The sequence below is a fragment of the Scyliorhinus canicula genome, chromosome 11 (genome assembly GCF_902713615.1).
Source record: "Scyliorhinus canicula chromosome 11, sScyCan1.1, whole genome shotgun sequence".
Lineage (NCBI taxonomy): Eukaryota > Metazoa > Chordata > Chondrichthyes > Carcharhiniformes > Scyliorhinidae > Scyliorhinus > Scyliorhinus canicula.
Genome location: NC_052156.1, coordinates 43,160,404 through 43,177,132, shown reverse-complemented (window position 1 = coordinate 43,177,132; position 16,729 = coordinate 43,160,404). Strand labels below are relative to the sequence as shown.

Below are 16,729 nucleotides of genomic sequence, written 5' to 3'. Positions count from 1 at the left end.
AGGCTGGGCACATTTTAGGTTCAAAACGCAACGTCCTTTGGGACATTTGTAAGTTTGTACGATATACAGCAAACACTATTCTGATTAAGATAGTTGTAGAAGTCAATAATTTTCCCGCTTCTGGACTGTGGTAGAAAGATTCAACAACGCTCGTTATGGAAAAATAACAAGACTTTATTTACGAACAGACTGCATGCAGTAATGGCTGAAACTTGAGGTCAGAGAGCAGTTAGTATTACTGCTGATTCCTTCCTAAGTTTGCGCTTTCACAGAGAATCAGCTCAGTATTTATACATTATCAGAATCAGGATTACATGACTACAGCTTAGTCAGGAATTCGCTCAGAAGTATAAACATAAGCAATATCATAAAACAGGCGTCACCTTGCTGACCTTCCAGGACTCTTTGTCTCATCACTCATACCATTATCTTGTCCTTTGATGGAACATTAAAAGGTAGGAGGAGACTTGTTCCTTCCTGACCTTATCTCATCTTATTTAGACTGCCTTGGGTTATGACGAGTTAGTCATATCAGAAGTTGCAGAGGTCAGAAATTTCAGAACGGCTTGACCTTCTCCAATCTTATTCAGGCTTTAAGTCATGCAAAGTCAGCTTTTCTTACATTGTACCAACTAGTTGACCAGTTTTCCCATCATGCCATTACTTATTTCGTACAACTTCACATTGTCATTGTCCACTTATTTTAAGAAGGGCGGTTTACAAGTTTGAAGGAGCTGGGGAGTAGTTTGGGATCCTGCTAGGGGAGGATTTCAGGGACATGCAGATGCAGGATTTTGGGGCGGGGGGCTCAGCGATCTATGGGAGGATTTTGGAGGAGGATATGGCATCTCTGGAGGGGGTTAAGGAGAGGCTGTGGCGTGAGGTGCTGCAGAGGGTGAATGCCTCAAACTCATGCGCGAGGCGGGGGTTAATACAGCTAAAGTTAGTGCACATAGCGTACCTGACAAAGTCAAAGATGAGCCAATTGTTTGAGGGGGTGGAGGATATTTGTGGGCTGTGGGAGGGGATCCATCCAATCACGTACTCATGTTCTGGTACTGACCGAAGTTGGAGAAATTTTGGGGGTGGTTTTTCAGCACCAAGTCAGCGGTCTTGCATGTGGGTTTAGAGCCCAATCCTCTGGGGGCCATATTTGGGGTGTCGGACTCGCTGGCGATGCAGATGGGAGCTGGGGCTGATGGGGCCTTCACCTCGTTGATCACTTGCAGGCAGGGTGGAAGTCAGTTTCTCCACTCTGTGCCTTGGTAGGGCGGGGGGATTTAATGGCGTTCTTGTAATTGGAAAAGATGGAATTTGTCCTGATGGGGTAGAGTGAGGGGTCCAATAAAAGATGTTGTTTGTTTATGGGGGCTGGTTTAGCACAGTGGGCTAAACAGCTGGCTTGTAATGCAGAATAAGGCCAGCAGCGCGGGTTCAATTCCGGTACCGGCCTTCCCGAACAGGCGCCGGAATGTGGCGACTAGGGGCTTTTCACAGTAACTTCATTGGAGCCTACTTGTGACAAGCGATTATTATTATTATTACTACATTTCTTACTGTCATCAGCTAGGGGTGGAGGGAGGGTGGGAGGTGGGGAGGTTGGTTAGGTTGTTGGGGGGCCAGGTTTGGGGTTTTGTGTTGGTTTTACTTTGTAATGTTATGTGTTTTAAATGTCACAAATTTGAATTAAAATACTTTAAAAAAAGATAGTCATTGTCCGACACGATAGCTTTGATACATTCTACTTCTGCATTAGGCTTACAACATGAGCAAATAGCTCACCTTCTAACCATTTTTGAACGACAAGTTGTTTCAAGCTGCTACTGTACAGTGGATACACAAGTGGCATTTTCCACGAACAGGATGCTGCCACCAGTCGAAAAAGGTGTTCAGCCTTCCACACAATTGAGCATTGTTGTGTATGAATTTTAGTGCCAGATTAACGCTAAGTATGTAGGCAGTATGTCCCAGTAATTTGCTGATCGAACCACACAGCATGTTTCTTCGGTTTCTCTGCAATAGATGGAGTACACACCACATATTCAACCAGGCCCGCACTTGCAAAACCCTAAACAAAATGTCTTCTGTTAGATGTGATTCTGCAATGGGGTAGCATTTGCTGAGCAATCCTATTTGTGCTAATACTTACACCAGCAATCAATTTAGAATTTAATCAGTTGAGTTTTTAACATGGCTCATTTATGCTTGCTGAAAGTGACACACATTCATACCCAGGGTCCAATTCTCTGCAAACTATAAGGAACATATGTTCAAGCCTTGCATTATTTTTGAATTACCCAGGAGCTTGGGAAGCCAATTGTTCTCTATCACTTTCTCCATGGAAATACCTTTGCCAATCAGAGTCAAATTGCCAACCAATCAGCATCCTTTTCTCCTGTAGTATAAATTGCTGTGATCATTTAAATTTTGGCATCCTTGCATTTGTCCTGATGAGTGCAAGTCCAAAAGTTTCAGCAATATGTTTCTCTTCTCAGCACTATTGAAATTAGGTATTTGTTGCTGACACACATTCCTCCCTATTCTTAAATCTTGTTCAAAGCTATTGATCAGTGATGATAAAGAGACGACTTTGACCTTGCATTTGTAAGTCTGCAATTTAGCCTCTTGTACCATATTTTTCTAAACCAAAATGGCATACAACCATCTAAATCTCTTTTCTCTCAAGGCAGATGTGCCAGAGTTGCTATCTACAAGCTAAGCATGCACAATGCTGATGAGAAAATAAGCCCAATAATTTTAGGAGGAAGAACTCATGGGAGGTTAATTATTTGACTTCTGTTTGAAGTGTGTAGGCCTTGAGTTATTCTAAAGAGAAACTGAATATAGCTAACTGAACCAACCATATCCATGTCCTCCTCGGTCAAAATGTTCATTCGACTTGTAGAATGATGATTTTCTCTAAACAGGAAGCCGAGATCAGGTGTCGGTTTTTGTTGGTACTTGTACAGCAGGGGTAGTGATTCCATCAGTAGCAGTGCTAACGGATGTGTTCTGTTCAGTAGTACAACTGTGCACTTACATCTGAATTATGTAGACTCTGTACATACTAGCAATAACTTCTCCAACACACACACCACGAAGGAATGAAAAACAAATCTACAGTTGCTCGCTACTCCCTTTCTATATTTTGGGTGTGATCTCACTGCACACACAAAGTGAACAACTGAACAATTGTCTTCTATATGATCAATACATGATTGTCTTGATCATGATGAAGACAATCCTGATTAAGTTTCTTGCCATATCATAAGAGGCACTGGTTCGTTTTCCAAGCTTGTCTGTTCTGGCAAGTAACCGAGCATATTTCATCACCACTGTTCTGCGGGGGAGACAGTCTATATTTTTTCCACTCAAGTTGAAGAATTCTCTTAACAAGAGCAGAAATTGCTGAAAAGATGACAGATTTGGCAGAATAGATGTGGCAAAAATAGACAATTTTACATTTTCACTTTCTGGGGAGGAGATTAATTAATTTCATTCCCAAAAATCAACTCAGCCAAGGGGAAAATATCAATATATATGTGCACATCCATCAATATTTTCCACTTTTTTTTCTTACAGAAAGAATATTCTTTACAATCCAAGTCACAAAGTGAAAATAGACAACATATACTGAATGGCTCAGGTAAGCTCTCATTCTAAGTGATACTAAATCCAGCTGGAATGAAAATATGTAAGTGCAAATATTCAGACTGACTTTGGGTCCAGATTAGAAAATGTAACAAAATTAGGTTAAATTAAGTGAAACACATCGAAATGTCAACTGCCTAGAATTCAACTGATTGGCAGTAGTGGGGTACACCTACCACAATCCAGTGAGGACAGCTTGAAGATATCGCATTGAGCCACAATTAATCGGGAGGATGCTTGAATAACTTATCAATTGATATGCGAGTTGACAACACTGTAGTTTGAAATACGCAACTTCAAAGCAAACATTACATTTTGGTGTTGGAATTTTCTTGCAGCTGTTCCCATGACTTCACTAAAACTGCAGTTTACTCCCATAATGGGGGCCTGTTCCATTGCTCATCGGAGAGAGTGCAGCTCTGAGGGATCTCCAAGTCAAAAACAGACCTTACACAAAATTGCTACCTATACTCAATTTACTCAATACTGGGAGTCTTAATCTGGTCCTGTTTTTTAAACATGCTGGAAGGAAACCTATTAATGCTTGAGCAAACAATGATGAACATTTGACATAAGTCATTCCAGCTATGGTGCTGATGTTCTGCCCTTTCCAAAGGTGCCTAGCCCATTTTTGAAAGTGGTGTCAGGGACAAGGCAAACTGCACAATTAGCGCGTTGTAACTGCAGCCATTCTAAATGTCCACTAATGTTCAACCCCCTTCATTATCATTGCGTCGGTGCCTATGTATCCATGTTATAATATTCCTCGCCTCCGCTTGGTGGGGGGAACCTGCTGGAATTTTTGACGCTCTGGAAGGTGACATTTGAGCCAAGGGGGAGGATGGAAACGTTCCACAATTCATGGGCATTGTTTATCATGCACTTTCAAGAATTGGATGCCATCGAACATTGGGGAGTTCATAATCCCACTGTTTCCAACATAGATATTCTCTGATAAAAATTAATAACCAGACCATAAGCATTGGTCAGTCCTGCCTCTGAAGTATGGATGCTGACAACACACAAGGTGATTCGTCCCAGCAGATCCAGCTAAAACTAATCTTGTTCCTCTGCCTTCTCCCCATTATCTTCTGCTTTAGTGAGGAAAACTCATTATGTTTCTCCATTATCATATTTATCATCAATAAATCATAGAATTTACAGTGCAGAAGGAGGCCATTCGGCCCACTGTGTCTGCCCAGCTCTTGGAAAGAGCACACTACCCAAGCCCACTACACCCCCATAACCCAGTAACCCCACCCAACACTAAGGGCAATTTTGGACACTAAGGGCAATTTAGCATGGACAATCCACCTAACCTGCACATCTTTGGACTGTGGGAGGAAACCGGAGCACCCGGAGGAAACCCACACATGCACGGAAAGAACATGCAGACTCCGCACAGACAGTGACCCAAGCCGGGAATCGAACCTGGGACCCTGGAGCTGTGAAGCAATTGTGCTATCCACTATGCTACCATGCTACCCTCTGCACAATTAGCGAGTAGTAACTGCAGCCATTCTAAATGTCTACTAATGTTCATCTCCCCTCATTATCGTCGCCATATCATCAATGCCATACAGTAAGGCGCCATCTCACCGATTGCTAGTCACTGCATTTGGATAGAACAGAACTTGGAAGTTTCTGCTGTGGTTAATATCATTAATATAGCTTTTGGCTCTGGCTCATGCATCCACATTCCACAAGCTCAATAAGAGTTTTAGGTGCTTCAAATTCAAGGTGCTATATGGCTATACATGTGTTCTCAATGTTGCCTTGCCGCAGTAAGCTGTGTGTGAGAGGATTCAACATTCCTGTAGTTCACTGTAAAAACCTGAGTGCCAAGTGTCGGTGGTTGTTTCCTGCATTCGTTTCTTTATCTTGAAAAAAATCCTTCTTCTGGCATTCCACCTGCTCTCCTCACCATCGATTTATTTATTTTTTAAAAAATAATTTTTATTAAGATTTTTACAAAATATAAACAACAAAACAATTAACAAAACAACCATGGTAAAAACCCAAGAACAACACCCACCCAACTACAAAAGCAACTACATAAACAAAAAAAAGCAAACACAAAAAGGAAAGAGATAACACCCGCCACCTCCAACAAACCCATGTACACAATTCTCCCTCCCACCGAACCAACCCCCCCCCCCCCCCCCCCCCCCCCCACCAACCCCCACTACCCCCGGGTTGCTGCTGCTGCCGGCCTATTTCCCTACCGTTCCGCCAGGAATTCCAGGAAAGGCTGCCACCGCCTAAAGAACCCCTGTACTGATCCCCTCAGGGCAAATTTCACCTTCTCCAATTTGATGAACCCCGCCATATCATTGATCCAGGCTTCCACGCTTAGGGGCCTCGCATCCTTCCACTGAGGAAGAATCCTCCGCCGGACTACTAGGGACGCAAAGGCCAGGACACCGGCCTCTTTCGCCTCCTGCATTCCCGGCTCCACTGCAACCCCAAAAATTGCGAGTCCCCAGCCTGGCTTGAACCTGGATCCCACCACCCTCGACACCGTCCTTGCTACCCCCTTCCAGAACTCCTCCAGTGCCGGGCATGCCCAAAACATGTGGGCGCGCTTCGCTGGGCTCCCCGAGCACCTAGCACGCCTATCTTCGCCCCCGAAAAACCTACTCATCCTCGTCCCAGTCATGTGGGCCCTATGCAGCACCTTGGACTGTATGAGGCTAAGCCTCGCACAGGAAGAGGAGGAATTCACTCTCTCCAGGGCATCCGCCCACGTCCCCTCCTCAATCTTCTCACCCAGCTCCTCTTCCCATTTACCCTTCAGTTCCTCCACCGAGGCCTCGTCTACCTCCTGCATTACCCGGTATATGTCCGAAATCCTCCCTCCTCCAACCCACACCTCCGAGAGCACCCTGTCCCATACCCCACGTGGGGGCAACAAGGGGAACCCCTCCACCTGCCGCCTGGCAAACGCCCTAACCTGCATGTACCGAAACATGTTCCCCGGGGGGAGCCCAAACTTCCCCTCTAACTCCCCCAAGCTCGCAAACCTCCCCTCCACAAACAGGTCCCTCAACCTCCTAACCCCTACCCTGTGCCAGCCCAGAAATCCGCCATCAATGCTCCCCTGAACAAACCGATGGTTCCCCCGTATCGGGGCCTCCATCGAGCCCCCCACTTCTCCCCCATGCCGTCTCCATTGCCCCCACATTTTGAGGGTAGCCGTCACCACCGGGCTCGTGTTATACCTCGTTGGAGGGAGCGGCAATGGTGCTGTTACCAGCGCCTCCAGGCTCGTGCTCACACAGGACGCCCTCTCCATCCTCTTCCATGCTCCCCCTTCCCCGTCCATTACCCACTTACGCACCATCGCTGAGTTGGCAGCCCAATAGTACCCACAGAGGTTGGGCAGCGCCAGCCCCCCCCTATCCCTGTCCCTTTCCAAGAACACCCTTCTCACCCTCGGAGCCCCATGCGCCCACACAAATCCCGTAATACTCCTGTTGACCCTCCTAAAAAAAGGTCTTCGGGCTAAGGAGGGGGAGACACTGGAACAGGAACAAAAACCTCGGGAGCACCGTCATCTTGACTGACTGCACCCTGCCCGCCAGTGACAGCGGTAACATATCTCACCTTTTGAACTCCTCCTCCATCTACTCCACCAACCTTGTGAGGTTGAGCTTGTGCAGGGTCCCCCAGCTCCCAGCCACCTGGACTCCTAGTACCTGAAGCTCTTCCCTACCTGCTTCAGTGGGAGCCTACCAATCCCCTCCTCCTGGTCCCTCGGGTGCACCACGAACAACTCGCTCTTGCCCAGGTTCAGCTTATACCCAGAGAAGCCCCCAAATTCACTAAGAATCCTCATCACCTCCGGCATCCAGCCCACCGGGTCCGCCACATACAGCAACAGGTCGTCCGCATAAAGCGACACTCGATGCTCCTCCCCACCCCGCACCAGGCCCCTCCAGTTCCCTGACTCCCTCAACGCCATGGCCAGGGGCTCAATTGCCAACGCAAAGAGCAAGGGGGACAGGGGACACCCCTGTCTCGTCCCCCGGTACAGCCGAAAGTACTCTGACCTCCTCCTATTCATGGCTACACTCGCCATCGGGACCTCATAGAGCAACCTCACCCAACAGACAAACCCCTCCCCAAACCCAAACCTTTCCAATAACTCCCACAGATACCCTCATTCAACCCTATCAAAGGCCTTCTCCGCATCTAATGCCACCACTATCTCCGCCTCCCCTTCCACAGCCGGCATCATAATAACGTTGAGGAGCCTTCGTATGTTTGTATTCAACTGCCTTCCCTTCACAAACCCCGTCTGGTCCTCGTGAATGACCCCCAGCACACAATCCTCTATTCTTGTGGCTAAGATCTTTGCCAGCAGCTTGGCGTCTACATTTAGCAGCGAGATCGGCCTATATGACCCACACTGCAGAGGGTCCTTGTCCCGCTTCAGGATCAAGGAAATCAGTGCCCGTGACATAGTTGGGGGCAAAGCCCCACCCTCCCTTGTCTTGTTAAAGGTCCGGACCAACAGGGGGCCCAACAGGTCCGCATACCTTTTATAAAATTCGGCCGGAAACCCATCCGGCCCCGGCGCCTTCCCCGACTGCATGCTCCCTATCCCTTTAACCAGCTCCTCCAGCTCAATCGGCGCCCCGAGTCCCTCCACCTGCCCTCCTCCACCCTCGGAAATCGCAGCTTGTCCAAGAAGCACCCCATTTCTCCCCCCCCCCCCCCTCCACCGGGGGTTCAGAACAGTACAGTTCCCCATAAAAAGTCCCTAAAGGCCCCATTAACGACAACCCCCCTCCGCACCACCTTCCCAACTCTATCCATCACTCCCCCAATTTCCCTGGCCGCGTCCCGCTTTCGGAGCTGGTGTGCCAGCATTCTGCTTGCCTTCTCCCCATATTCATACACTGCCCCCTGTGCTTTCCTCCACTGAGCTTCCGCCTTTCTGGTAGTCAATAAGTCGAACCTGGCCTGGAGGCTGCGCATTTCCCCCAGCAATCCCTCCTCCGGAGCCTCCGCATATCTCCTATCCACCCTCACCATCTCCCCTATCAATCTCTCCCTCTCCCTCTGCTCCCCCCTATCCCTATGGGTTTGGATGGAAATCAACTCCCCTCTAATCACCGCCTTCAATGCCTCCCAGACCGTCCCCATTCGGACCTCCCCGTTATCGTTGGCCTCAAGGTACCTCTCAATACACCCCCGAACCCTCCCGGACACATCCTCATCTGCCAGCAGCCCCACCTCCAAGCGCCAGAGTGGACGTTGGTCCCTCTACTCCCCCAGCCCGAGGTCCACCCAGTGCATGATCCGAAATGGCAATGGCAGAGTATTCGGCATCCTCCACCCTCAAAACCAGCCCCCTGCTCAGGACAAAAAAATCAATCCTTGAATAGGCCTTATGCACGTGGGAGAAAAACGAGTACCCCCTGGTCCTTGGCCTCGCAAACCTCCAGGGATCCACCCCTCCCATCTGGTCCATAAATCCCTTCAACACCTTAGCCGCCGCTGGCCTCCTACCCGTCCGGGACTTGGATCGATCCAATGGGGGATCCAGCACCGTGTTGAAGTCCCCCCCCCATGATCAGGCCCCCCACCTCCAGGTCCGGAATGTGGCCCAACATGCGCTGCATGAACCCCGCGTCGTCCCAATTTGGGGAGTAAACATTCACCAACACCACCCGCTCCCCCTGCACCTTACCACTCACCATCACATACCTCCCGCCACTGTCAGCCACCACCCTCAGCGCCTCAAACAACACCCTCTTTACCACCAGGATCACCACCCCCCGATTCTTCGCATCCAGCCCTGAATGAAATACTTGGCCCACCCATCCCTTCCTCAGCCGAACCTGGTCCGCCACTTTCAGGTGTGTCTCTTGGAGCATGGCCACATCCGCCTTCAGCCCCTTCAAGTGCGCAAACACCCGGGCCCGCTTGACCGGCCCATTCAGCCCCCTCACATTCCAGGTTATCAGCCGGATCAGAGGGCTCCCTGCCCCCCTTCCCTGCCGATTAGCCATAACCCATCCCCTGCCCACCACTGGCCAGCATCCCCCGCTTGGTCTGTTCCCCACGGCGGCAACTCCCCCCCCCCCCCCCCCCCCCCCCCCAGCACCCCCTGCATCCTCCAGCTCCTTCCTGGCCATTTCAGCAGCAAGCCGGTACCCCCCCCCCCCCTCCCCCAAGGCCAGGACCTCTTCTAGCCGCGCCCCTCCCTCCATAGCACTCCTGTGAGCCAGCAAACTTCTGCTGACCCCGGTGACTCCCGCCATACCTCCGACTTCTCCCCACGTGGGACTACTCCTCCACATTCGTGCCCATCCGCAGGCCCCTCCCCCCCCCCTCCCCTCCCCCCCCCCCCCCCCCCCCCCCCCCCCGCTCTTGCGCGGGAAAATAACAGCCAGCAACGGCCCGGGCTTCTCAGCCCCGACTCCGCCCCCAGCACGGGAAACCAGAGGAAAGCCCGCGCTTTCGCCCTGCCCAACCCCGCCTCCTCTAGGGCAACTCCCATTGCCAGTCCCCACCACCAGCTCCCCACACTCCCAGTTTACCTCCCTGCCCGAACCCGTCCACCAGACCCATACAAAAAGACATAACGACATCACCCCACCCACCCTAAAGCCAACACACATCTTGCATTAACCAGAGAACCCCCCCCCTCCAGAGCAAAAATTAAACACAATTACATTATCATTCAAAATCCCCCATCTTCGACCCTCAGTTGGAGTCCAGTTTCTCGGCCTGCACAAAGGCCCACATCTCCTCCGGGGACTCAAAATAATGGTGCCGGTCCTTGTAGATGACCCATAGACGTGCCGGCTGCAACATGCCAAACGTCACGCTCCGTCTGTGGAGCACCGCCTTCGTCCGGTTGAACCCGGCCCTCCGGTTAGCCACCTCTGCACTCCAGTCCTGGAAGATCCGCACCTCCGTGTTCTCCCACTTGCTGCTCCGCTCATTCTTGGCCCACCGGAGCACGCACTCACGATCAACGAACCGGTGAAACCGCACCAACACCGCCCGCGGCGGCTCGTTCGGCTTGGACCACCTAGCCAGAATTCTGTGGGCCCCCTCCAACTCCAGGGGCCCCTGGAAGGATCCAGCTCCAATCAACGAGTTCAGTATAACGACCACATAGGCCACCAGGTCCGACCCCTCCAGCCCCTCCTTGAGGCCCAGGATCCTCAAATTCTTCCGCCTCAACCGGTTGTCCAGCTCCTCGAACTACTCCTGCCACTTTTTATGGAGCTCCTCGTGCATCTCCACCTTCCCCGCGATGGCCACGGCCTCATCCTCCCTTGCAGAGGCCTGCTGCTGCAGCTCCCGGATCGCGGCCCACTGGGCTGTCTGAGTCTCCATCAGACTCTCTGGTGGTAGCCTTCAGCGACTCCAGCAGCTCCACCTTAAGCTCCTGGAACCAGCGCAGCAGAGTCTCCTGCTGCTCCTGTGCCCACTGCCTCCACTCCTCGAGGGCTCCGCCGGCCGCCATTTTGTTTCTCTTCCCCCGCTTTTCCAGGGGCGCTTCCAATGTTTTTCTACTCACCCCACTCCTGGTCGGACCATAGAACCTTAGGGATCTACTCCAGACCCCTTCCCACGTTGGGATTTGTCGACGAATTTCCGTTGGGGGCCCTGAAAAGAGCCCCAAAGTCCGATTTTAGCAGGAGCCGCCGAATGTGCGGCTTAGCTCCGTATTGCCACCACCGGAAGTCCCTCGCCATCGATTTCTACGTGTCCACCTCGCATACAAATATCCGAGGCTTAATTCAAACTCGTTCTTGCAACTTTCAATTGCATTCACTCAAAGGAAGGAAAGAGTTTCAAACTTGACCGTCTTCTGTGGCAGTGAGACTTGTTGCATTGTTGCACTCCGAGTCAGGAAAGTGTCTCCAAAATGATGTTCGGTAGGGAGGTCCAGGACTTTGCCCCATTAGTGAAGGGGCAGCAAAAAACGTCCCAAGTCAGGATACTACATGACATGGCAGAGACCTTGGGGGTAATGGTGTTCAAATGCACCTCCTGCCTTCCTCCTTCTAGGTGGTGAGGGTCTAGTTGAAGCAGCCTTACAAGTTGCTGTGGTGCATCCTGTAAGTGCGGGTGGCAAGAACAAAGAACAAAGAAAAGTACAGTGCAGGAACAGGCCCTTCGGCCCTCCACGCCTGTGCCGTCCATGCTGCCCGTCTAAACTAAAATCTTCTACACTTCCGGGGTCCGTATCCCTCTATTCCCATTCTATTCATGTATTTGTCAAGATGCCCCTTAAATGTCACTATCGTCCCTGCTTCCACCACCTCCTCCGGCAGCGAGTTCCAGGCACCCACTACCCTCTGTGTAAAAAACTTGCCTCGTACATCTCCTCTAAACCTTGCCCCTCGCACCGTAAACCTATGCCCCCTAGTAATTGACCCCTCTACCCTGGGAAAAAGTCTCTGACTATCCACTCTGTCTGTGCCCTCATAATTTTGTAGACCTCTCTCAGGTCGCCCCTCAACCGCCAAGGTAGCGCAGTGGTTAGCACTGGTGCTTCACAGCACCAGGGACCCAAGTTCGATTCCCGGCTTGGGTCACTGTCTGTTTGGAGTCTGCACGTTCGCCTCGTGTCTGCATGCGTTTCCTCCGGGTGCTCCAGTTTCCTCCCATAAGTCCCAAAAGATGTGTTGTTAGGTGAATTTGACATTCTGAATTCTCCCTCTGTGTGCCCGAACAGGCAGTGGTGTGTGGCAACTAAGAAATTTTCACAGTAACTTCATTGCAGTGTTAATGATGTGGAGATGCCAGCATTGGACTGGGGTGGGCACAGTAAGAAGTCTTACAACACCAGATTAAAGTCCAACAAGTTTGTTTGGAGTCACTAGCTTTCGGAGCGCAGCTTCTTCACCAGGTGAGTCAACCCTCAAACCCACCTAACCTGTACTCACCTGATGAAGGAGCTGCGCTCCAAAAGCTAGTGACTCCAAACAAACCTGTTGGACTTTAACATGGTATTGTAAGACTTCTTACTGCACTGCTTTGTTTTATAAATTTAGTGTACCCAGTTCATTTTTTTTCCAATGAAGGGGCAATGTAGCGTGGCCAATCCACCTGGACTGCACATCTTTGGGTTGTGGGGGTGAAACCCACTCAAACACGGGGAGAATGTGCAAACTCCACACGGACAGTGACCCAGAGCCGGGATCAAACCTGGGATCTCGGCGCTGTGAGGCAGCAGGGCTAACCCACTGCGCCACCGTGCTGCCCTTTCTTACTGCACTGTTAATGTAAGCCTGCTTGTGGAACTAATAAAGATTATTACTGTTATTAAATATTACACACTGCAACATGGTACATCAATGGTAAAGTGGATAGGTCTGTATAGCTAATGGAGGAGTTCTGGTCATGCAAACGTTTTTTTCTGGGTGATGTTCAGCTTCATTAGTAATGTTGCAGCTACACCCATCTGAATTGTTTGAAGTTGTCAACGCAACTGTTGCAAGCAGAAACTTGCCAAAATCGTGGCTTAAACCGATACAATTTGCACCATGGCCTGTGTATGTAAAGATAGGTTGTTATTTATTTTACCTGTGCCTTTTTGTTAGTCACTATTTTGTTTCGTTGAGCATTGATGCTGTCCCAAGTGAAAATTGCTGTTGTCCAAATTTACCCCGCGATTTGTAGTTCCCAATTGTTCCCCTCCTGGTTTTCTTGCTGTTTTGTTGTCAAATGTGGAAACTGAAAAAATGTAAAAATATCTGGGTTTGTAAATGTCAATAAACATTAAGAATTCTCAACTAGGTCTGATCAGGTAGCAAGTGATATTGACTGTGGATGCCTGATGACTGCAAAAAATGGCAGAACTTGTAATATATGCTAGCATGGGAGTGTGCTTCAAACAATCCCTTGAAATCCTCATAATTATTACTCTACCATTCTGCTGCTAGTGCATAATATTGGAGGAGTGGGTCTCCACACAGAGAAACAAGCCTGCATCAGTCAGATTTGAACATGTGAAACCATCTGAATTCCTTCCTGGAGAACATCAAATACTTTCACAGTCAAAGTTGTTTTACGGACAGATTAAATTCTTGAAGCTGCTCTTCCCACGGAGCTTGGGCCACAAGACTGCTGCTTCTTATGAGAAGCAAAGACAGGGTCCCACCCATAACAAACTGCTCCAACAATCTCTCATGGGAAGATGGGTGACATCATAGCATTGCGGGTAAATTCTAAAAAAGGAACTCCCGAGTCATCTCCGGATGTAAATAAGGAGGATATTAAAATTATTATCCAGCACCCATACAATATATCTCCAGTGCACGTTTGACAACGGTTTTAAAGTTCGGGAAAGGGGTCGGGAGTACAGATCTAGAGTTATGACCCATAAGACATAGGAGCAGAATTAGGCCACTCAGCCCATCGAGTCTGCTCCGCCATTCAATCATGGCTGATATTTTTCTCATCCCCATTCTCCTGCCTTCCCCCCCCCCCCCAATAAGGCCATAAGACTTGGGAGGGGGGGTTGGGAAATGAACAGTATGGGTGGCTTGGTGGCACCTTGGTTCGGTTACGACCTTGGGTGACTGCCTGTGTGGAGTTTGCACATTCTCCCCTTGTCTGCATGGGTTTCCTCCTGGTTCTCCTGTTTCCTCTCATAGTCCAAAGATGTGCAGATTAGGTAGATTGGCCATACTAAATTGCCCCTTAGTGTCCAAAGATGTAGTTAGGGGGTTACACGAATAGGGCAGACAGCGGTCTAGGTAGGGTGCCCTTTCGGAGGGTACGTACAGACTCGATGGGCCGAATGGCCTCCTTCTGCACTGTAGGGGTTTGATGGTGTGTCAGAGTTGGAAGAGCAGAGAGTGTGGGCTTGGGCATAGTGTTACCAGAGGTTGAAATGCTGGCTGAAGCTGTGGGGAGGCTGGAGTCAAAAATTCATCACAAATAATAAGCAAACTATATAATGATGACTTAACGCTGGTTATATCCCGGGAAGGGGTTACTGCGACCTTACAGGGTTTCAATATCTGACTTTTCAGATTCACTATTTCACCGTGTCGCATTTTACTTACGCCACTTGCCTGCCAGTTTTACAAATATATGCGGCCTCAGTAATATAATGCCACTTCCAAAATCTGTCAGTAGCAAGAGGGAAGTGGCTAACTGGGTAAATGTGAATGAAGCAGCTTCACCTGCCACTGCGGGAGCTCAGCTCCATTCACTTTGCCCATTCATCAACATTGCACGTGGCTCGGGTCAATTTCATGCCAAACTCCCGCCCACACAGCACTCCAAATGGACAGGACATTGAATGGACTTCCCTATTGAAAAGCTGTCAGAGACTATGTACAACGTTCCATTGGTTATTTTGATTATTGATCGTGTGCGCGCAGATGTGACCTGCTTCTTACCGTGTTATTTACTCTTTCTACAATGGTCAGTGACTAAATATTGTTACAAATTGAGGAACAGAGATCTGTACATACTGAGGAAACAATCTAAACAATGCAAGATTATTTTGTGGTGAATTCCGGGCCCCTGAATTTAAATGGCCAGGCACATTTTATCAGGTCATTTCTTTCATTGTATCATTACAATGTCTCTTCGTTCAACTGTCACACAAAACGTTTCCTTTTACTGCAGTACTTCCTGAGATGAACCGTTTCCCATAGAATTGGACGGCACAGGGAGGCCGTTCGGCCTCTCGTGCCTGTTTTAGCTCGTTCCTGTCCAACTTAGTCCCAATGGCATATTGGATATTTTCAAGTGCAAAGTTGGTGTGAAACCTGATTTCAACACCCTTTCAGGTAGCGTGACCTAGATCTTAGTCCTTTGGAAATAAATCTCCGTCTCTTCACTCTAGTTCTTTTGTCAATCCAAGGCCTTTGTATAATTGACCCACTTGCCACAGGAAATGGGGTAAATGGACAGAAACAATTGAAACACTGAACAAATTTGAATGCTTCCATTTTATTAGGTCCCCTCTTAATTTTCTTTGTTCCAGGAAAACAATCCCAGCATCTCCAATCTCTTTTACATAACTGAATATCCTTATTCTTGGTAACATCTACTCCCTCCAGGGCCTTAACATCCCTTCCTAAAATGAAATTTGAAATGGCTTATTTTTGTTGTTGTAGTATGCTTTCTTTTTAAAACAAATTAGAGTATCCATTTCATTTTTTCCAGTGGCCAATCCACCTAACCTGCACATCTTTGGGTTGTTGGGGTGAAACCCACGCAAACACGGGGAGAATGTGAAAACTCCACATGGACAGTGAACCAGAGCCGGGATTGAACCTGGGACCTCGGTACCGTGTGAGACAACAGTGTTAACCACTGGGCATTGTGCTGCCCTTCCCATATGCTTTCTTAAATGACTTATTAACTTGTCCTGTCTCCTTCAACGATTTTTGAATATCGATTTGCAGGTCATCCTGATCTTGCAAGCCTTTTGAAATTAGGCGTTTGAGCCTTCTTTGCCATTCTTGGCTGATCATCTAACTCAACTCCATGTGTACCCACTTTACCTTTCCATTGCTTCATGCCCAAAAATGTATTGACCGCTGCCTTGAATATATTCAACGACTTGAGTATCTATAGCTCCCTCGTGTTGCGACTTCCAACAATTCACAACTCTTCTGAATTCAGAAATTTCGTCTCATGGCAGTCCCAAATGTCTGACCCCTTATTTTGGGTCTCTGACCCTGTGTTTTTTTTTTGTTCATGGGATGTGGGTGTCACAGGCTGTACCTGCATTTATTGCCCATCCCTAATTGTCCTTGAGGGGGCAGTTAAGAGTCAACCACATTTAGTGGGTCTGGAGTCACGTGTAGGCTGGACCAGGTAAAGACGACTGATTTCCTTCCCTAAAGGACATTAATGAACCAGATGGGTTTTTACGACAATCGACAATGTTTTCATGGTCATCATTAGACTTTTAATTCCAGATTGCTTTTTAAATTTAATTCAAATTTCACCAACTGCAAAATTTAAAATTGTACTTCCTACAGGTCCTAGCTGTTTTTACACATAACAGAAGATTGGTCTTAAGACTGACTTCAGGACCCCACTGCATATTTCTCTCCATCCAAAAATATCTGTTCCC

General features: G+C 48.8%; 1 protein-coding gene across 2 annotated transcripts in view; it reads left to right on the top strand.

The window, feature by feature from the left end:
• LOC119973061 (protein FAM107B-like) overlaps positions 1-16,729 on the top strand; it is a 232,189-nt gene that overhangs the window by 100,548 nt on the left and 114,912 nt on the right. For both annotated transcript variants that reach the window (XM_038810516.1, XM_038810517.1), the window contains exon 2: positions 3,583-3,646. In XM_038810516.1, coding sequence (XP_038666444.1) covers positions 3,583-3,646 — 64 coding nt within the window. The remainder of the gene's footprint in view (positions 1-3,582; positions 3,647-16,729) is intronic.